This window comes from Scyliorhinus torazame, chromosome 2 (genome assembly GCF_047496885.1).
Source record: "Scyliorhinus torazame isolate Kashiwa2021f chromosome 2, sScyTor2.1, whole genome shotgun sequence".
In the NCBI taxonomy this organism is placed as follows: Eukaryota; Metazoa; Chordata; class Chondrichthyes; order Carcharhiniformes; family Scyliorhinidae; genus Scyliorhinus; species Scyliorhinus torazame.
In genome coordinates this window covers 3,663,796-3,685,962 of record NC_092708.1, presented here as the reverse complement: position 1 = coordinate 3,685,962, position 22,167 = coordinate 3,663,796, and the positions used below count along the sequence as shown (strand labels likewise).

General features: G+C 51.8%; 1 protein-coding gene across 1 annotated transcript in view; it reads right to left on the bottom strand.

The window, feature by feature from the left end:
* The window catches only part of LOC140385688 (unconventional myosin-X-like), a 706,039-nt gene that overhangs the window by 244,570 nt on the left and 439,302 nt on the right, over positions 1-22,167 (bottom strand). Inside the window, exons 20-21 of the mRNA XM_072468099.1 lie at positions 14,977-15,101; positions 11,099-11,213 (exon numbers count right to left, since the gene is read on the bottom strand). Coding sequence (XP_072324200.1) covers positions 11,099-11,213; positions 14,977-15,101 — 240 coding nt within the window. The remainder of the gene's footprint in view (positions 1-11,098; positions 11,214-14,976; positions 15,102-22,167) is intronic.

The window sequence follows — 22,167 nt, the reverse complement described above, 5'->3', positions numbered from 1 at the left end:
CACTGAGACACATCAGGGTGTCTGAGCTGCGGACACTGAGACACATCAGGGAGGCTGAGCTGCAGACACTGAGACACATCAGGGAGACTGAGCTGCGGACACTGACACACATCAGGGAGACTGAGCTGCGGACACTGTGACACATCAGGGAGGCTGAGCTGCGGACACTGAGACTCATCAGGGAGGCTGAGCTGCGGACACTGAGACACATCAGGGAGACTGAGCTGCGGACACTGTGACACATCAGGGAGACTGAGCTGTGGACACGGAGACACATCAGGGAGGCTGAGCTGCGGACACTGAGACACATCAGGGAGGCTGAGCTGCGGACACTGAGTCACATCAGGGAGGCGGAGCTGTGGACACTGAGACACATCAGGGAGGCTGAGCTGCGGACACTGAGTCACATCAGGGAGGCTGAGCTGTGGACACTGAGACACATCAGGGAGGCTGAGCTGCGGACACTGAGACACATCAGGGAGGCTGAGCTGCGGACACTGAGCCACATCAGGGAGGCTGAGCTGCGGACACTGAGACACATCAGGGAGAATGAGCTGTGGACACTGAGACACATCAGGGAGGCTGAGATGCGGACACTGAGACACATCAGGGAGGCTGAGTTGCGGACACTGACACACATCAGAGAGGCTGAGCTGTGGACACTGAGACACATCAGGGAGGCTGAGCTGCGGACACTGAGAGACATCAGGGAGGCTGAGCTGCGGACACTGAGACACATCAGGGAGGCATCAGGGAGGCTGGGCTGCGGACACTGAGACACATCAGGGAGACTGAGCTGTGGACACGGAGACACATCAGGGAGGCTGAGCTGCGGACACTGTGACACATCAGGGAGGCTGAGCTGCGGACACTGAGACACATCAGGGAGGCTGAGCTGTGGACACTGAGACACATCAGGGAGACTGAGCTGCGGACACTGAGACACATCAGGGAGACTGAGCTGCGGACACTGAGACACATCAGGGAGGCTGAGCTGTGGACACTGAGACACATCAGGGAGGCTGAGCTGTGGACACTGAGACACATCAGGGAGGCTGAGCTGCGGACACTGAGACACATCAGGGAGACTGAGCTGTGGACACAGACACATCAGGGAGGCTGAGCTGTGGACACTGAGACACATCAGGGAGGCTGAGCTGTGGACACAGACACATCAGGGAGGCTGAGCTGCGGACACTGAGACACATCAGGGAGGCTGAGCTGCGGACACTGAGACACATCAGGGAGGCTGAGCTGTGGACACTGAGACTCATCAGGGAGACTGAGCTGCGGACACTGAGACACATCAGGGTGTCTGAGCTGCGGACACTGAGACACATCAGGGAGGCTGAGCTGCAGACACTGAGACACATCAGGGAGACTGAGCTGCGGACACTGACACACATCAGGGAGACTGAGCTGCGGACACTGTGACACATCAGGGAGGCTGAGCTGCGGACACTGAGTCACATCAGGGAGGCTGAGCTGTGGACACTGAGACACATCAGGGAGGCTGAGCTGCGGACACTGAGTCACATCAGGGAGGCTGAGCTGTGGACACTGAGACACATCAGGGAGGCTGAGCTGCGGACACTGAGACACATCAGGGAGACTGAGCTGTGGACACTGAGACACATCAGGGAGGCTGAGCTGCGGACACTGAGTCACATCAGGGAGGCTGAGCTGTGGACACTGAGACACATCAGGGAGGCTGAGCTGCGGACACTGAGACACATCAGGGAGACTGAGCTGTGGACACTGAGACACATCAGGGAGAATGAGCTGTGGACACTGAGACACATCAGGGAGGCTGAGATGCGGACACTGAGACACATCAGGGAGGCTGAGTTGCGGACACTGACACACATCAGAGAGGCTGAGCTGTGGACACTGAGACTCATCAGGGGGAGGGGGAGGCTGAGCTGCGGACACTGAGAGACATCAGGGAGGCTGAGCTGCGGACACTGAGACACATCAGGGAGGCTGAGCTGTGGACACTGAGACTCATCAGGGAGGCTGAGCTGTGGACACTGAGACACATAAGGGAGACTGAGCTGTGGACACAGACACATCAGGGAGGCTGAGTTGCGGACACTGAGACACATCAGGGAGGCATCAGGGAGACTGAGCTGCGGACACTGAGACACATCAGGGAGGCATCAGGGAGACTGAGCTGCGGACACTGAGACACATAAGGGAGACTGAGCTGTGGACACTGAGACACATCAGGGGGAGGCTGAGTTGCGGACACTGAGACACATCAGGGAGGCATCAGGGAGACTGAGCTGCGGACACTGAGACACATCAGGGAGGCTGAGCTGCGGACACTGAGACACATCAGGGAGGCTGAACTGCGGACACTGAGACACATCAGGGAGACTGAGCTGCGGACACTGAGACACATCAGGGAGGCTGAGTTGCGGACACTGAGACACATCAGGGAGGCATCAGGGAGACTGAGCTGCGGACACTGAGACACATCAGGGAGGCTGAGCTGCGGACACTGAGACACATCAGGGAGGCTGAACTGCGGACACTGAGACACATCAGGGAGACTGAGCTGCGGACACTGAGACACATCAGGGAGACTGAGCTGCGGACACTGAGACACATCAGGGAGACTGAGCTGCGGACACGGAGACACATCAGGGAGACTGAGCTGCGGACACTGAGACACATCAGGGAGACTGAGCTGCGGACACGGAGACACATCAGGGAGGCTGAGCTGCAGACACTGAGACTCATCAGGGAGGCGGAGCTGCGGACACTGAGACACATCAGGGAGACTGAGCTGCGGACACTGAGTCACATCAGGGAGGCTGAGCTGTGGACACTGAAACACATCAGGGAGGCTGAGCTGCGGACACTGAGACACATCAGGGAGGCTGAGCTGTGGACACTGTGACACATCAGGGAGGCTGAGCTGCGGACACTGAGACACATCAGGGAGACTGAGCTGCGGACACTGAGACACATCAGGGAGACTGAGCTGTGGACACTGAGACACATCAGGGAGGCTGAGCTGCGGACACTGAGACACATCAGGGAGACTGAGCTGCGGACACTGAGACACATCAGGGAGAATGAGCTGCGGACACTGAGACACATCAGGGAGAATGAGCTGCGGACACTGAGACACATCAGGGAGGCTGAGCTGCGGACACTGAGACACATCAGGGGGAGGGGGAGGCTGAGCTGCGGACACTGAGACACATCAGGGAGACTGAGCTGTGGACACTGAGACACATCAGGGAGGCTGAGCTGCGGACACTGACACACATCAGGGGGAGGGGGAGGCTGAGCTGCGGACACTGAGACACATCAGGGAGACTGAGCTGCGGAGACTGAGACACATCAGGGAGGCTGAGCTGTGGACACTGAGACACATCAGGGAGGCTGAGCTGCGGAGACTGAGACACATCAGGGAGGCTGAGCTGCGGACACTGAGACACATCAGGGAGACTGAGCTGCGGACACTGAGACACATCAGGGAGACTGAGCTGTGGACACTGAGACACATCAGGGAGGCTGAGCTGTGGACACAGACACATCAGGGAGGCTGAGCTGCGGACACTGAGACACATCAGGGAGACTGAGCTGCGGACACTGAGACACATCAGGGAGGCTGAGCTGCGGAGACTGAGACACATCAGGGAGGCTGAGCTGCGGACACTGAGACACATCAGGGAGACTGAGCTGCGGAGACTGAGACACATCAGGGAGGCTGAGCTGCGGACACTGAGACACATTAGGGAGGCTGAGCTGCGGACACTGAGACACAACAGGGAGGCTGAGCTGTGGACACTGAGACACATCAGGGAGGCATCAGGGAGGCTGAGCTGTGGACACTGAGACACATGAGGGAGGCTGAGCTGTGGACACTGAGACACATCAGGGAGGCTGAGCTGTGGACACTGAGACACATCAGGGAGGCTGAGCTGCGGACACTGAGACACATCAGGGAGGCTGAGCTGCGGAGACTGAGACACATCAGGGAGAATGAGCTGCGGACACTGAGACACATCAGGGAGACTGAGCTGTGGACACTGAGACACATCAGGGAGGCTGAGCTGTGGACACTGAGACACATCAGGGAGGCTGAGCTGTGGACACTGAGACACATCAGGGAGGCTGAGCTGTGGACACTGAGACACATCAGGGAGGCTGAGCTGTGGACACAGACACATCAGGGAGGCTGAGCTGAGGACACTGAGACACATTAGGGAGGCTGAGCTGTGGACACTGAGACACATCAGGGAGGCTGAGCTGTGGACACTGAGACACATCAGGGAGACTGAGCTGCGGACACTGAAACACATCAGGGAGGCTGAGCTGTGGACACTGAGACACATCAGGGAGGCTGAGCTGCGGACACTGAGACACATTAGGGAGGCTGAGCTGCGGACACTGAGACACATTAGGGAGGCTGAGCTGCGGACACTGAGACACAACAGGGAGGCTGGGCTGCGGACACTGAGACACATCAGGGAGACTGAGCTGCGGACACTGAGACACATCAGGGTGGCTGAGCAGTGGACACTGAGACACATAAGGGGGAGGGGGAGACTGAGCTGCGGACACTGAGACACATAAGGGAGGCTGAGCTATGGACACTGAGACACATCAGGGGGAGGGGGAGGCTGAGCTGCGGACACTGAGACACATCAGGGAGACTGAGCTGTGGACACTGAGACACATCAGGGGGAGGGGGAGGCTGAGCTGCGGACACTGTGACACATCAGGGAGACTGAGCTGCGGACACTGAGACACATCAGGGGGAGGGGGAGGCTGAGCTGCGGACACTGAGACACATCAGGGGGAGGGGGAGGCTGAGCTGCGGACACTGAGACACATCAGGGGGAGGGGGAGGCTGAGCTGCGGACACTGAGACACATCAGGGAGGCTGAGCTGTGGACACTGAGACACATCAGGGAGACTGAGCTGCGGACACTGTGACACATCAGGGAGGCTGAGCTGCGGACACTGAGACACATCAGGGAGGCTGAGCTGCGGACACTGAGACACTTCAGGGAGACTAAGCTGCGGACACTGAGACACATCAGGGAGGCTGAGCTGCGGACACTGAGACACATCAGGGAGACTGAGCTGCGGACACTGAGACACATCAGGGAGGCTGAGCTGTGGACACTGTGACACATCAGGGAGGCTGAGCTGCGGACACTGAGACACATCAGGGAGGCTGAGCTGCGGACACGGAGACACATCAGGGAGGCTGAGCTGTGGACACTGAGACACATCAGGGAGACTGAGCTGTGGACACTGAGACACAACAGGGAGGCTGAGCTGTGGACACTGTGACACATCAGGGAGGCTGAGCTGCGGACACTGAGACACATCAGGGAGGCTGAGCTGCGGACACTGCAACACATCAGGGAGGCTGAGCTGCGGACACTGCAACACATCAGGGAGGCTGAGCAGCGGACACTGAGACACATCAGGGGGAGGGGGAGGCTGAGCTGTGGACACTGAGACACATCAGGGAGGCTGAGCTGTGGACACTGAGACACATCAGGGAGACTGAGCTGCGGAGACTGAGACACATCAGGGAGACTGAGCTGCGGACACTGAGACACATCAGGGAGGCTGAGCTGCGGACACGGAGACACATCAGGGAGACTGAGCTGCGGACACGGAGACACATCAGGGAGACTGAGCTGCGGACACTGAGACACATCAGGGAGGCTGAGCTGCGGACACTGAGACACATCAGGGAGGCTGAGCTGTGGACACTGAGACACATCAGGGGGAGGGGGAGGCTGAGCTACGGACACTGTGACACATCAGGGAGACTGAGCTGTGGACACTGAGACACATCAGGGGGAGGGGGAGGCTGAGCTGCGGACACTGAGACACTTCGGGGAGACTGAGCTGCGGACACTGAGACACATCAGGGAGGCTGAGCTGAGGACACTGAGACACATCAGGGAGGCTGAGCTGCGGACACTGAGACACATCAGGGAGGCTGAGATGCGGACACTGAGACACATCAGGGAGACTGAGCTGCGGACACTGAGACACATCAGGGAGGCTGAGCTGCGGACACTGAGACACATCAGGGAGACTGAGCTGCGGACACTGTGACGCATCAGGGAGACTGAGCTGTGGACACTGTGACACATCAGGGAGGCTGAGCTGCGGACACTGAGACACATCAGGGTGTCTGAGCTGCGGACACTGAGACTCATCAGGGAGGCTGAGCTGTGGACACTGAGACACATCAGGGAGGCTGAGCTGCGGACACTGAGACACATCAGGGAGGCTGAGCTGCGGACACTGAGACACATCAGGGAGGCTGAGATGCCGACACTGAGACACATCAGGGAGGCTGAGCTGTGGACACTGAGACACATCAGGGAGACTGAGCTGCGGACACTGAGACACATCAGGGAGGCTGAGCTGCAGACACTGAGAAACATCAGGGAGGCTGAGCTGAGGACACTGAGACACATCAGGGAGACTGAGCTGTGGACACTGAGACACATCAGGGAGGCTGGGCTGCGGACACTGAGACACATCAGGGAGTCTGAGCTGTGGACACTGAGACACATCAGGGAGACTGAGCTGTGGACACTGAGACACATCAGGGAGGCTGGGCTGCGGACACTGAGACACATCAGGGAGTCTGAGCTGTGGACACTGAGACACATCAGGGAGGCATCAGGGAGGCTGGGCTGCGGACACTGAGACACATCAGGGAGTCTGAGCTGTGGACACTGAGACACATCAGGGAGGCATCAGGGAGACTGAGCTGCGGACACTGAGACACATCAGGGAGACTGAGCTGCGGACACTGAGACACATCAGGGAGGCTGAGCTGCGGACACGGAGACACATCAGGGGGAGGGGGAGGCTGAGCTGCGGACACTGAGACACATTAGGAGGCTGAGCTGCGGACACTGAGACACATCAGGGAGGCTGAGCTGCGGACACTGAGACACATCAGGGAGGCTGAGCTGCGGACACGGAGACACATCAGGGAGGCTGAGCTGCGGACACGGAGACACATCAGGGAGGCTGAGCTGCGGACACTGAGACACATCAGGGAGGCTGAGATGCCGACACTGAGACACATCAGGGAGGCTGAGCTGTGGACACTGAGACACATCAGGGAGACTGAGCTGCGGACACTGAGACACATCAGGGAGACTGAGCTGTGGACACTGTGACACATCAGGGAGGCTGAGCTGTGGACACTGAGACACATCAGGGAGGCTGGGCTGCGGACACTGAGACACATCAGGGAGGCTGGGCTGCGGACACTGAGACACATCAGGGAGACTGAGCTGTGGACACTGAGACACATCAGGGAGGCTGAGCTGCGGACACTGAGACACATCAGGGAGGCTGAGCTGTGGACACTGAGAAACATCAGGGAGGCTGAGCTGCGGACACTGAGACACATCAGGGAGGCTGAGCTGAGGACACTGAGACACATCAGGGAGACTGAGCTGTGGACACTGAGACACATCAGGGAGGCTGGGCTGCGGACACTGAGACACATCAGGGAGTCTGAGCTGTGGACACTGAGACACATCAGGGAGACTGAGCTGTGGACACGGAGACACATCAGGGAGACTGAGCTGCGGACACTGAGACACATCAGGGAGACTGAGCTGTGGACACGGAGACACATCAGGGAGACTGAGCTGCGGACACTGTGACACATCAGGGAGTCTGAGCTGTGGACACTGAGACACATCAGGGAGGCATCAGGGAGGCTGGGCTGCGGACACTGAGACACATCAGGGAGTCTGAGCTGTGGACACTGAGACACATCAGGGAGGCATCAGGGAGACTGAGCTGTGGACACTGAGACACATCAGGGAGACTGAGCTGCGGACACTGAGACACATCAGGGAGGCTGAGCTGCGGACGCTGAGACACATCAGGGAGGCTGAGCTGAGGACACTGAGACTCATCAGGGAGGCTGAGCTGTGGACACTGAGACACATCAGGGAGGCTGAGCTGTGGACACTGAGACACATCAGGGAGGCTGAGCTGCGGACACTGAGACACATTAGGAGGCTGAGCTGCGGACACTGAGACACATCAGGGAGGCTGAGCTGCGGACACGGAGACACATCAGGGAGGCTGAGCTGCGGACACTGAGACACATCAGGGAGACTGAGCTGTGGACACTGAGACACATCAGGGAGGCTGAGCTGCGGACGCTGAGACACATCAGGGAGGCTGAGCTGAGGACACTGAGACTCATCAGGGAGGCTGAGCTGTGGACACTGAGACACATCAGGGAGGCTGAGCTGTGGACACTGAGACACATCAGGGAGGCTGAGCTGCGGACACTGAGTCACATCAGGGAGGCTGAGCTGTGGACACTGAGACACATCAGGGAGACTGAGCTGTGGACACTGAGACACATCAGGGAGGCATCAGGGAGACTGAGCTGCGGACACTGAGACACATCAGGGAGGCTGAGCTGTGGACACTGAGACACATCAGGGAGACTGAGCTGCGGACACTGAGACACATCAGGGAGGCTGAGCTGCGGACACTGAGACACATCAGGGAGACTGAGCTGCGGACACTGAGACACATCAGGGAGGCTGAGCTGCGGACACTGTGACACATCAGGGAGGCTGAGTTGCGGACACTGAGACTCATCAGGGGGAGGGGGAGGCTGAGCTGCGGACACTGAGAGACATCAGGGAGGCTGAGCTGCGGACACTGAGACACATCAGGGAGACTGAGCTGTGGACACTGAGACACATCAGGGAGGCATCAGGGAGACTGAGCTGCGGACACTGAGACACATCAGGGAGACTGAGCTGCGGACACTGACACACATCAGGGGGAGGGGGAGGCTGAGCTGCGGACACTGAGACACATCAGGGAGGCTGAGCTGCGGACACTGTGACACATCAGGGAGGCTGAGCTGCGGACACTGAGACACATCAGGGAGGCTGATCTGCGGACACTGAGACACATCAGGGAGGCTGAGCTGCGGACACGGAGACACATCAGGGAGGCTGAGCTGCGGACACTGAGACACATCAGCGAGGGTGAGAGTTCTTTGGATGCTTTGTTTCAGGAAATGGTCACAACCCTTAGGCTGGGGTCTTCCGGTTTGGAAAGTGGTCAGGGACAGGGGGATTGTGACTGCAGTTGAGGCAGGTAAAGGGGCCCAGGGGGCAGGAGTGAAGGAGTGTCACCCTCTGCAATTGTCCAACAAGTTTAAGGTTTTTTCTGCTTGTTTGGATGAGAGTGGGGCTGCAGGGTGAATGAGCTGGTTGGCCATGGTACAAGAAGCCATTCAAGTGGGGAGAGCACTTACGAAGGTGGTGGTGTGTGGGACAGTATAGTGAGTGGGCCCAAATGGCTGTGTTCTCTGCCGTGTGCCAACGTGGCTTTCATGAAGGGGGAATCATGCCTGACAAATGTATTAGTATTCTTTGAGTTGGTAACAATCAGGATAGATAATGGGAACCAGTGCATGTAATGTGCAGTGGATTTCCAAAAATGTTTGATTGGGTATCACACAAAAGGACCAATATGTTAGGGGCAGTATATTAACACGGATAGAGGATTGGCTGACTGATGGAGACAGAGAATTGCGATAAGAGGAGCGATCTGTCTGGACTGTACGCAGAACAATGGTCTTCACTGCATCTCGGTACACGGGACAATACATCTAAATCCAAAATTTCAGGATAACAGCATGTAACCCCTGGAGCTCCACAGGGATCCGTGCTGGGGCCACAATTATTTACAATATAAATGAATGACTTTGATGAATGACTTAGATGCACTGTTGCCAAGTTTGCAGATGACACAGAAATGAGTGGAAAGTCCAGGCCCAGGTGAGGATGCACAGAGGTTTCGCAGGGGATAGCAACTGATTAAGTAAGTGGGTCAAAACCTGGCAGATGGAATATAATGTAACAAAATGTCAAGTTCTGCACTTTGGCAGGAAGAATAAAGGAGCTGAATATTATTGGAGACAGACTGCAGAAAGTTTCAGCACAGAGGGATCTGGGGGTCCAGCTCCCCTGGAGCTGTGAAGCAATTGTGCTATCCACAATGCTACCATGCTGCCCTTAAGAACAAATAAATCTACACTATATCATTTTACCGTAATCCATGTACTTATCCAATAGCTGCTTGAAGGTCCCTAATGTTTCCGACTCAACTACTTCCACAGGCAGTGCATTCCATGCCCCCACTACTCGCTGGGTAAAGAACCTACCTCTGATATCCCCCCTATATCTTCCACCTTTCACCTTAAATTTATGTCCCCTTGTAATGGTTTGTTCCACCCGGGGAAAAAGTCTCTGACTGTCTACTCTATCTATTCCCCTGATCATCTTATAAACCTTTATTAAGTCGCCCCTCATCCTTCTCCGTTCTAATGAGAAAAGGCCTCGCACCCTCGACCTGTGCTAGGTTGGGTTAGGGTTAGGGTCGGAAGATTTTAGCCCTGGAGTATTGTGGGCAGTTTTGTCTCTTTTTCTAAGGAAGGATACTATTGGCTCAGAGGGAGAGCAGCGAAGGTTCACCAGACTGAGTGCTGGGACTGCGGGATTGGGGCGACTGGGCCTCTGTTCACTGGAGTTTAGAAGAATGAGAGGAGATCTCACTGAAACGTCTAAAATTCTGACAGGGCTGGGAGGCTGGATATAGGGATGCTGTTTCCTCTGGCTGGGGGGGGGGGGTCAGGAACAAGGGGTCACAGTCTCAGGATACAGGGGGGGCATTTACGACTGAGATAAGGAGAAACCTCTTCACTCGGAGGGTGGGGAACCTGTGGAATTCTCTCCCTCAGAGACTGGAGGCTGAGACACTGAATATATTAAAGATGGAAATAGACAGATTCTGACCCTCTCCAAGGGATTGGGGAGAGCGGGAGGATGGAGTTGGGTTAGAGGATCGGACACGATCGGATTGAATGGCAGAGTGGGCTCGATGGGCTGAATGGCTTCCTCCTGCTCCTAGTTTCTATGTCTGTGGAGATGGTGTAAATGGGAGAGGACGATGTGTTGGATGGGGTTACAAGGTGAAGACAAAGGGAACCCGATCGAAGGGAAATAGCCGTTCAGCTGTAGTGGGTTAGCGCGCTGACCTTACTCCTCCCCAAGCGCCAGTGAGAATTGCAATCGTCGTAGAGTTTCAGCAGTGTTGTGCACCGCTCCTTCCCGTCCTCTGGGATGTTACAGTTTTTCAGGAGCATCTTGTACCTAAAGACAGATGGAAATATCATTCACTTTCTTCAATGATGCACTGGTTTCATTCTCTGTTCAAAAGGCACCATTGAAGGACCCATTTCACTTTGCACCTGGTGCCAATATATCTCAGATAGCAATTAACATGGAGTAGGTCGGAACATTTGAATAGGAGCAGAAGTAGGCCATTCGGCCCCTCGAGCCTGCCCCGCTATTTAACAAGATCATGTCAGATCTGTTTGTATTTCTAATTCCACATTCCCATCGTCCCCCGATAACCTTTCATTCTCTTGCCCAACAAGAATCGATCTGCCTCCACCTTAAAAATATTCACTGACCCCCGGCCTCCGCCGCCCCCTGAGGCAGAGATTCCAAAGTCGCAGAAACCTCAGAAACATTTCTCCTCCTTTGTCTAGAAAGGCCGCTCCCTCATTTACAAACAGCTCCCCCTGGTCTGGGCTCACCCACAGTTCCCCCTGGTCTGGGCTCACCCACAGTTCCCCCTGGTCTGGGCTCACCCACAGCTCCCCCTGGTCTGGGCTCACCCACAGTTCCCCCTGGTCTGGGCTCACCCACAGTTCCCCCTGGTCTGGGCTCACCCACAGTTCCCCCTGGTCTGGGCTCACCCACAGTTCCCCCTGGTCTGGGCTCACCCACAGTTCCCCCTGGTCTGGGCTCACCCACAGTTCCCCCTGGCCTGGGCTCACCCACAGCTCCCCCTGGTCTGGGCTCACCCACAGTTCCCCCTGGTCTGGGCTCACCCACAGTTCCCCCTGGTCTGGGCTCACCCACAGCTCCCCCTGGTCTGGGCTCACCCACAGTTCCCCCTGGTCTGGGCTCACCCACAAGAGGTACCACAGGGATTGGTGCTGGGACCCCAGCTATTCACAATGTATATTAATGATTTGGATGAGGGAACAAAATGTAACATCTCAAAGTTTGCAGATGATACCAAGTTGGGTGGGAGGGTGAATTGTGACGAGGATGCAGGGATCCTACAGCAAGATCTGGACAGGTTGGGCGAGTGGGCAAACCAATGGCGGATGCAGTATAATTTGGGTAAGTGTGAGGTTATTCATTTTGGAAGCAAAAACAGGAAGGCAGATTACTACCTGAATGGTTGTAAATTGGGAGAGGGGAGTGTGCAGCGGGACCTGGGTGTCCTTGGGCACCAGTCGCTGAAGGTAAGCATGCAGGTACAGCAGGCGGTAAAGAAGGCTAATGGTGTGTTGGCCTTCATTGCGAAAGGTTTCGAGTACAGAAGCAGGGATGTGTTGCTGCAATTGTACAGGGCCTTGGTGAGGCCACACCTGGAGTATTGTGGGCAGTTTTGGTCTCCTTCTCTGAGGAAGGATGTTCTTGCTCTCGAGGGAGAGCAGCGAAGGTTTACCAGGCTGATTCCAGGGATGGCGGGACTGTCGTATGAGGAGAGATTGACTCGGTTGGGATTGTTCTCGCTGGAGTTCAGAAGAATGAGGGGGGATCTCATAGAGACTATAAAATTCTAACAGGACTGGACAGGGTCGATGCAGGGAAGATGTTGTGGTCGCTGTCACTGAAATTCTCCCCCACCAACACATCAACCACCTGTCTGCCTTCATTCCCCAGAATTAGGTCCAGGGCTGTGCACCATCCTCTACACATCAAGCAAAAAGGTTCTCCTGTATATATTTTAAGAACTCGACTCCATCTAAGCCCTTATCATGATGGCTATCCCAATTAATATTGGGAAAGTTGAAATCACCGAATATAATTCCCCTCTTATTATTTTTACACCCTTCTGTGAATTGTGCACATATTTGCTCCTCAATTTCCCGCTGACTATCTGGGGTCTATAATAAACACCTAGCAATGTCGCTGTCCTTTTATTATTCCTAAGCTCTACCCACAAAGCTTCATTTGATGCCCCCTCCAAGATATCATCTCTCCTTAATGCAGAAACAGTCGCTTTAACTAATAATGCAATTCCTCCTCTTTCACCCCCTCCTCTGTCTTGCCTGAAGATTCTATATCCCGGATCTGACAGATTTAATTCAGTTCTTTGACGAGGTGACACAGGCAGTGGATGAGGGTAGTGCCGTGGATGTTGTATATTTGGACTTTCAGAAGGCATTTGATACAGTGCCACATGGCAGGTTGATTAGCAAATTAGAATGGCGCATTGAGGGCAAAATCTCTAAATTTGCAGATGATGCTATGCTGGGGGAATAGTGAATTGTGAGGATGATGCTGAGAGGCTTCAGAGGGACATTGACAAGTTGGCCAAATGGGCAGACACCTGGCAGATGAACTTCAACACAGCGAAATGTGAGGTGATGCATTTTGGGAGAAGAAACACGGGGAGACAATCGAGGCTCAATGGTACAACTGTGAGGGGAGTCCAGGGGCAGAGGGACCTCGGGGTTCAAGTGCATAATTCTGCGAAGGTGGCCAGACAAGTTGAAACAGTTGTTAAGAAGGCTTAGAGCATCCTTGGGTTTATAAATAGAGGCACAGAGTATAAAAGCAAGGAAGTGATGCTACACCTCCACAAATCATTGGTCCGACCACATTTGGAATATTGTGTTCAGTTCTGGGCACCTTATATAAGAAAGGATGTTGAAGTCCCGGAGAGAGTGCGGAGGAGATTTACTGGAATGATACCAGGCATGGGGAATGTTAGATACAAGGAAAGATTGGAGAAATTAGGCTTGTTCTCCTTGGAGCAGAGATTAAGAGGCGATCTTATTGAGGGGTGTGAAATTCTGAACAATTTTGACAGGGTAAAGAAGGATATTCTGTTTCCACTGGTTGGTATGTCAGTGACCAGGGGTCCCAATTTCAAGATGGTCAGCGAGAGAGCTGGAGTGAGATGAGGAGAAACCTCTTTACTCAGAGAGTAGTTGGAGTTTGGAATGCGCTGCCTGGGGGAGAGGTGGAGGCGGATTCCACAGGAGGTTTCAAAAGAGAGCTGGATATATATTTGAAAGTGTTGAATTTCGAGGCTATGGAGATAGGGCTGAGTGGCTCTTTCAGGAGGCGGTGCAGTCAGGAGGGGCCGAATGGCCTCCTTCTGTGCTGTAAGATTCTAGGATCCCATGAATCTACTTCCACTGCCCTTACAGGCAGCACCTTCCAGATCACAATAACTGGCTCCTTCCCAATGATTAACCCCGTTTCCATCTAGTTACTGATCCTCCCCTCACACTAAACCAATCCAATGTTTCCAATTGCTTTCCCCTGAATCTGCTCCCCGATCCCCACATCCCTCCCAATAGCCCATCAAATTCTCAGTTAATAAGACCGTAAGACATAGGAGCAGAATCAGGCCACTCGGCCCATCGAGTCTGCTCCGCCATTCAATCATGGCTGATATTTTCTCATCCCCATTCTCCTGCCTTCTCCCCATAACCCCTGATCCCCTTATTAATCAAGAACCTATCTCTCTCTGTCTTAAAGACACTCAGTGATTTGGCCTCCACAGCCTTCTGCGGCAAAGAGTTCCACAGATTCACCCCCCTCTGGCTGGAGAAATTCCTCCTCATCTCTGTTTTAAAGCCTTTAGTCTGAGATGGTGTCCTCTGCTTCTAGTTTTTCCTACAAGTGGAAACATCCTCTCCACGTCCACTCTATCCAGGCCTCGAGTATCCTGTAAGTTTCAATAAGATCCCCCCTCATCCTTCTAATTTACTCCCAATTCCCCCCACTGCCCTTTGAGGGAGAACTTCCAGATGTAAAGTAAGACATTTAAAATATTTTCAAAAGCTGTTCACAAGAGAGGGAAGTGTCCAAATCGCACCTGAGATAGAATTCCTGGAACGGCCGTCGGACTGGGAATCCTGCCCGTCGGATTTTCACCATTTCCAGCATTCCGGAGTAACGCAGCTGGTTCTGAACCACCCCCTCGTCAAACTGCTCCGGCATCTGGGAATGACAAAAAGACAATCCTCATTCTCAGTGTTTTCTTCCCAATTTACTCCCCATCCCTCGTCCAAAACTGGAGGCCACGGTGCGTTGATAGCCAGGCAGAAGGAGACTTCAGTTTAACAAAACAAACTCTGGAACACACCAGGTCTCAAAACACTGGACTAACGTGGACCCACCAGTGACAGCGTCCAGTCCCGGGAAAACAAATAGAAAAACATTTCAAAAATATATTTTTATTGAGTTTTTAACGATTCTTTACAAAGTTGACAGAAAAGAGAAAAAAAAGAATCCATACAATCGCATGAAATCAGGAATAACCCCGTCCCCCACACCAAAATCAGCTGCCCCCCCCCCACTGTTTAAGTATTTTATTGGTTCAACATTTTCTTTAGCACACTGGGCTAAATCGCTGGCTTTGAAAGCAGACCAAGGCAGGCCAGCAGCACGGTTCAATTCCCGTACCAGCCTCCCCGAACAGGCGCCGGAATGTGGCGACTAGGGGCTTTTCACAGTAACTTCATTGAAGCCGACTTGTGACAATAAGCGATTTTCATTTCAATTCATTTCATTTTAGTGTTTAATTATTTCCATGCGACAGCACCCTCCGGATACTGGAGAGGAAGGTGTTACACACAGGTCGCCCAGAGCACCTTGTCTCTATCCGTGTACCCTGGATGTGTATTGGCCGGTTTTATTGACATGTTTCCATCTGGGGGTGGGGGGGTTGGCAACCGAGCGGGATTCTACGGCTGGCGATTAGGGAAGCAAGGACGCCAGCCCCCTTCCCGATAAATAGTTCTGGTTGGTCCGATAGCCCAGAGACTGTCACTTTGAGCTTGGCTCCACCCTCACCCACACAACCCCACAACCTGGGACCCTGGAGCTGTGAAGCAACAGTGCTAACCACTGTGCTACCTTGCCGACCCTGCACTTGACAATAAATAAATCCAATCCAATTATCCTGTAGAGAACGGGCAATTGGTATAAGAGTTCTTGTTCATTCCCTGTCTGTTCCATTATTTCCTCCTCCTTTTATTTTTGCTGTTACATGTTTGATTAATGGACATGTGTCTTAAAGGCTGGGGGACTGTGTCTTTAATTCAAGCAGAGGATTTCAGCTGCGGGAGAGGTCACTGATCTGGTTCAAAGTGGATCTGTAGACTGACCGGCAGCAAGGACAGAGATTGGCTGGAACTCGGTTTGATTGATTTGGCTGGTGGCCAATGAGTTGGCCCACAAGGCTGTGCTCTGCCCGGTAACAGGTGGTGATTGGATCTCTTCCCGCCGGAATGTTTTCAGAGTCACGAGATTCCGTTTTGATTGTGCAGCCTGGATGGAGGAATCGAACTAACTCGCTCCAGAAAAGATCCAACTAAACCTTTGCGGAAAGCCACTGTGAGGGCTGACTCTGTCTGCCGCAAGTCTGGGTTCTCTGGAGACAGGAAAGGCCTGAACTCAAGCCATGAGCTGCAAGCCAGGTTTGATGTGAAATCGAGTGTCTCTGCAGATCGGGGCCTGAATGTGAAACTCGAGATGAAGTTTGATAAGAATGAAAGTGTCTCCAGAAAAGTTGCTGCCTGTAAGTGCTCCATTGCCTGACCTGGGGGGGGGGCTCTGAATGGATGATTCCGCAACGAAAATCACATCAGCTGTAAACCCAAGGCGTTGATCACCCAGGGCGCTGTGAGGAACATCTGCTCAAGGAGCACCATCAGAACCAAAGTCTCTTGTCTTTTGACCAACATCTTTATGTTTTTTACCCCTTTCTGCCCTTCTGTGCTTGTCTGTCTTGTGTGTCGGTAGAGGGTTGGCTAGTTAATGTGGATAGTAGGTATTCACTTGTGTTATTCAGTTGTATTTACTGCATATTTCATCATTATTCCTGTTATAAATAAACAGTAATTGTGTTTATATTTACAAACCTGGTGACTGTAATTACTGGGCGCCAAGGGCCAGAGGTTTAGGAAACTTTTGTAAGAATCCTCCAATCCCATGAGCTTTAGTTTTGCACAATAATCTCTTATGCGGGACTTGTGAAAGTCCAAATATGCCACATCGACTGGGACCCCCTTGTCGACTGTACTGGTTACATCTTCAAAGAGTTCCAACAGATTTGTCAAGCATGATTTTCCCTTCATAAATCCATGCTGACTCTGACTGATCCTGCCACAGCTTTTTAAATGTTCCGCTATAAAGTCCTCGGTAATGGATTCAAGCATTTCCCCCACTACCGACATTAGGCTTATTGGTCTATAATTCCCTGCTTTCTCTCTACCTCCCTTTTTGAATATCGGAGTGACGTGAGCTACCCTCCAATCTGCAGAGACAGTTCCAGAGTCTATAAATCCCGGAAGATGACCACCAACGTGTCCACTATTTCCAGAGCCACCTCCTTAAGCACTCTGGGATACAGAGTCTCAGGCCCTGGGGATTTATCCGCCTTCAATCCCATCAGTTTTCCCAGCACCATTCCTCTACTAATGTTGATCTCCCTCAGTTCTTCCCTCTCACAAAACCTTTCATTCTCCAACGTTTCTGGGATCTGATTTGTGTCCTCGTTTGTGAAGACAGAACCAAAGTATGTATTCAATTGCTCAGCCATTTCTTTGTCCCTTATTATGCATTCCCCTGTTTCTGTCTGTAGGGGGCCTACATTTCTCTTCACCAATCTCTTTCTCTTCACATATTTATAGAAACTCTAAGTGTCAGTCTTTATGTTGCCTGCAAGCTTCCTTTCGTACTGTACTTTCCCCTTATTGATCAATCCCTTGGTGCTTATTTGCTGAATTCTAAACGGCTCCCAATCCTCAGACCTATTATTTTTCTTAACCAATCTGTATGCTTCTTCCTTGGATCGGATCCTATTTCTAATTTCCTTTGTAAGCCATGGATTGGCCCTCTTACCCCCTTTGCTTTTGTGCGAGACAGGAATGAACAGTTGTTGTAGTTCCCCCACGCGTTCCTTGAATGTTTGCCATTGTCTATCCACTGTCATCCCTTTAAGTAACTCTCCCCAATCTATCAAGGCCAACTCACGCCTCATATCCTCATAGTTCCCTTTATTAAGATTCAGCACCCTCATAAGAACATAAGAACTAGGAACAGGAGTCGGCCATCTGGCCCCTCGAGCCTGCTCCGCCATTCAATGAGATCATGGCTGATCTTTGAGGACTCAGCTCCACTCTCCGGCCCATACACCATATCCCCGAATCCCTTTATTCTTTAGAAAGGTATCTATCTTTTTCTTAAAAACGTTTAAAGAAGGAGCCTCAACTGCTTCACTGGGCAAGGAATTCCAGAGATTCACAACCCTTTGGGTGAAGAAGTTCCTCCTACAGTCCGTCCTAAATCTACCTCCCCTTATTTTGAGGCTATGCCCCCTAGTTCTGCTTTCCCTGACCAGTGGAACCAACCTGCTCGCATCTATCCTATCTATTCCCTTCATAATTTTATATGTCTCAATAAGATCCCCCCGCATCCTTCTAAACTCCAATGAGTACAGTCCCAGTCTACTCAACCTCTCGTCATAATCTAATCCCCTCAACTCTGGGATCAACCTAGTGAATCTCCTCTGCACTCCCTCCAGTGCCAATATGTCCTTTCTCAGGTAAGGAGACCAAAACTGAACACAATACTCCAGATGGGGCCTCACCAACACCCTATACAATTGCAGCATAACCTCACTAGTCTTGAACTCCAACCCTCTAGCAATGAAAGACAAAACTCGATTACCCTTCTTAATCACCTGTTGCACCTGCACACCAACTTTTTGCGACTCGTGCACCAGCACACCCAGGTCCCTCTGCACAGCAGCATGTTTTAACATCTTACCGTTTAAATAAAAATCCATTCTGCTGCTATTCCTCCCAAAATGGATAGCCTCACACTTGGCAACATTGAATTCCATCTGCCAGACCCTAACCCATTCACCTAACCTATCCAAATCCTTCTGCAGACTTCCGGTATCCTCTGCACTTTTTGCTTTACCACTCATCTTAGTGTCGTCTGCAAACTTTGACACATTGTACTTGGTCCCCAACTCCAAATCGTCTATGTAAATTGTGAACAACTGCGGGCCCAACACTGATCCTTGAGGGACCCCACTAGTTACAGGTTGCCAACCAGAGAAACACCCATTTATCCCCACTCTCTGCTTTCTGTTAGTTAACCAATCCTCTACCCATGCTACCACTTTACCCTCAATGCCATGCATCTTTAGTTTATGCAGCAACCTTTTGTGTGGCACCTTGTCAAAAGCTTTCTGGAAATCCAGATATACCACATCCATTGGCTCCCCGTTATCTACTGCACTGGTAACGGCCTCAAAAAATTCTACCAAATTAGTCAGACACGACGTATCCTTTGTGAACCCATGCTGCGTCTGCCCAATGGGACAATTTCCCTCCAGGTGCCCCGCTATTTCCTCCTTAATGATAGATTCCAGCATTTTCCCTACAACCGAAGTTAAGCTTACCAGCCTATAGTTACCCGCTTTCTGCCGACCTCCTTTTTTAAACAGTGGTGTCACGTTTGCTACTTTCCAATCCTCTGGGACCACCTCAGAGTCTAGTGAATTTTGATAAATTATCACTAGTGCGTTTACAATTTCCCTAGCCATCTCATCAGGGCCAGGAGACTTGTCTACCTTTAGCCCCATTAGCTTGCCCAATACTGCCTCCTTAGTGATTACAATCATCTCAAGGTCCTCACCTATCATATCTTTATTTCCATCAGTCACTGGCATGTTATTTGTGTCTTCCACTGTGAAGACTGACCCAAAAAACCTGTTCAGCTCCTCAGCCATTTCCCCGTCTCCTATTATTAAATCTCCCTTCTCATCTTCCAAAGGACCAATATTTACCTTAGCCACTCTTTTTTGTCTTATATATTTGTAGAAGCGTTTACTATCTGCTTTTATGTTCTGAGCAAGTTTACTTTCATAGTCTATCTTACTCTTCTTTATAGCTTTTTTAGTAGCTTTCTGTTGTCCCCTAAAGACTTCCCAGTCCTCTAGTCTCCCACTAATTTTTGCCACTTTGTATGTTTTTTCCTTCAATTTGATACTCTCCCTCACCTCCTTAGATATCCACGGTCGATTTTTCCCCTTTCTACCGTCTTTCTTTTTTGTCGGTATGAACCTTTTCTGAACACTGTGAAAGATCGCTCGGAAGGTTCTCCACTGTTCCTCAACTGCTTCACCATGAAGTCTTTGCTCCCAGTCTACCTTAGCTAGTTCTTCTCTCATCCCATTGTAATCGCCTTTGTTTAAGCACAAAACACTAGTGTTTGATTTTACCTTGTCATCCTCCAACTGTATTTTAAATTCCACCATATTGTGGTCGCTCCTTCCAAGAGGATCCCGAACTATGAGATCATTAATCAATCCTGCCTCATTACACAGGACCAGATCTAGGACCGCTTGTTCCCTTGTAGGTTCCATTACATACTGTTCCAGGAAATTATCCCGGGCACATTCTATAAACTCCTCCTCAAGGCTGCCTTGACCGACCTGGTTAAACCAATCGATATGCAGATTAAAATCTCCCATGATAACCGCTGTACCATTTCTACATGCATCCGTTATTTCTTTCCTTATTGCCTGCCCCACCATCCTATTACTATTTGGTGGCCTATAGACTACTCCTATCAGTGACCTTTTCGCCTTACTATTCCTGATTTCCACCCAAATTGATTCAACCTTGTCCTGCATAGCACCAATATCATCCCTTACTATTGCCCCGATGCCATCCTTAAACAACAAAGCTACACCACTGCCCTTACCGTCCATTCTATCCTTTCCTATAGTCTGATACCCTTGGATATTTAACTCCCAGTCGTGACCATCTTTTAACCATGTTTCAGTAATGGCCACTAAATCATAGTCATTCACGATGATTTGCGCCATCAACTCATTTACCTTATTTTGTATACTACGAGCATTCAGGTAAAGTACACTTATGCTGTTTTTTATGTCTTTGTTATGAATCCTAACACCTTGATCAGTAATTTTTCTCAATTTATTTTTCCTCTTACCCTTTCTCCTAATTTTCCTTGTCTTTGAACCCATATCTCTACATAATAACCTGTCACGTAACCTGCTGCCTTGATCTCCATTAACCATTATACTGTCCATAGCTTTACACTGCCCTTCCCCCAACTTGCTAGTTTAAAGTCCTTGTGACCAACCTATTTATCCTATTCGCTAGAACACTGGTCCCAGAATGGTTCAGGTGAAGACCGTCCCAACGGTACAGGTCCCTCCTGCCCCAGTACTGATGCCAATGCCCCATGAAATGGAATCCCTCTTTCCCGCACCACTCCTTTAGCCACATGTTAACTTCTCTAATTTTCTCAACCCTTTGCCAATTGGCACGTGGCTCGGGTAGTAATCCAGAGATTATAACCCTGGAGGACCTGTTCTTTAATTTAGTCCCTAGTGTTTGATAATCCCCAAACAGGTCCTCTTCCCTAGTCTTACCTATGTTGTTAGTCCCAACGTGGACCACAACAACTGGATCCTCCCCCTCCCTCTCCAAAATCCTTTCAAGCCGATCAGAGATGTCCCTCACCCTGGCACCGGGCAGGCAACATACCATGCGGGACTCTCGATCTGGCTTACAAAGGATGCCATCAATCCCCCTAATTATAGAATCCCCTACAACTACCACTTGTCTTTTTGCTCCCCCCTCTTGAATGGCTTCCTGTACCACGGTGCAGTGGTCAGTCAACGCATCCTCCCTACAGCCCTCTTCCTCATCCACACAGGGAGCAAGTACCTCATACCTGTTGGACAAGGTCAAGGGCTGAGGCTCCTCAACTCCTAAACTCAGGATCCCCCTACCTGCCTCCCTTGCAGTCACACCACTCTGTCCCTGACCACTGTCCGAATTAACAGAACTTATTCTACCGGGTGTGACTGCCTCCTGAAACAAAGCCTCCAGGTAATGTTCCCCCTCCCTGATGTGCCGCAGTGTGTGCAGCTCAGTCTCCAGCTCATCAATTCTGAGCCGAAGTTCCTCGAGCAGCCAACACTTGCTGCAGATGTGGTCACTGACGGTCTCAA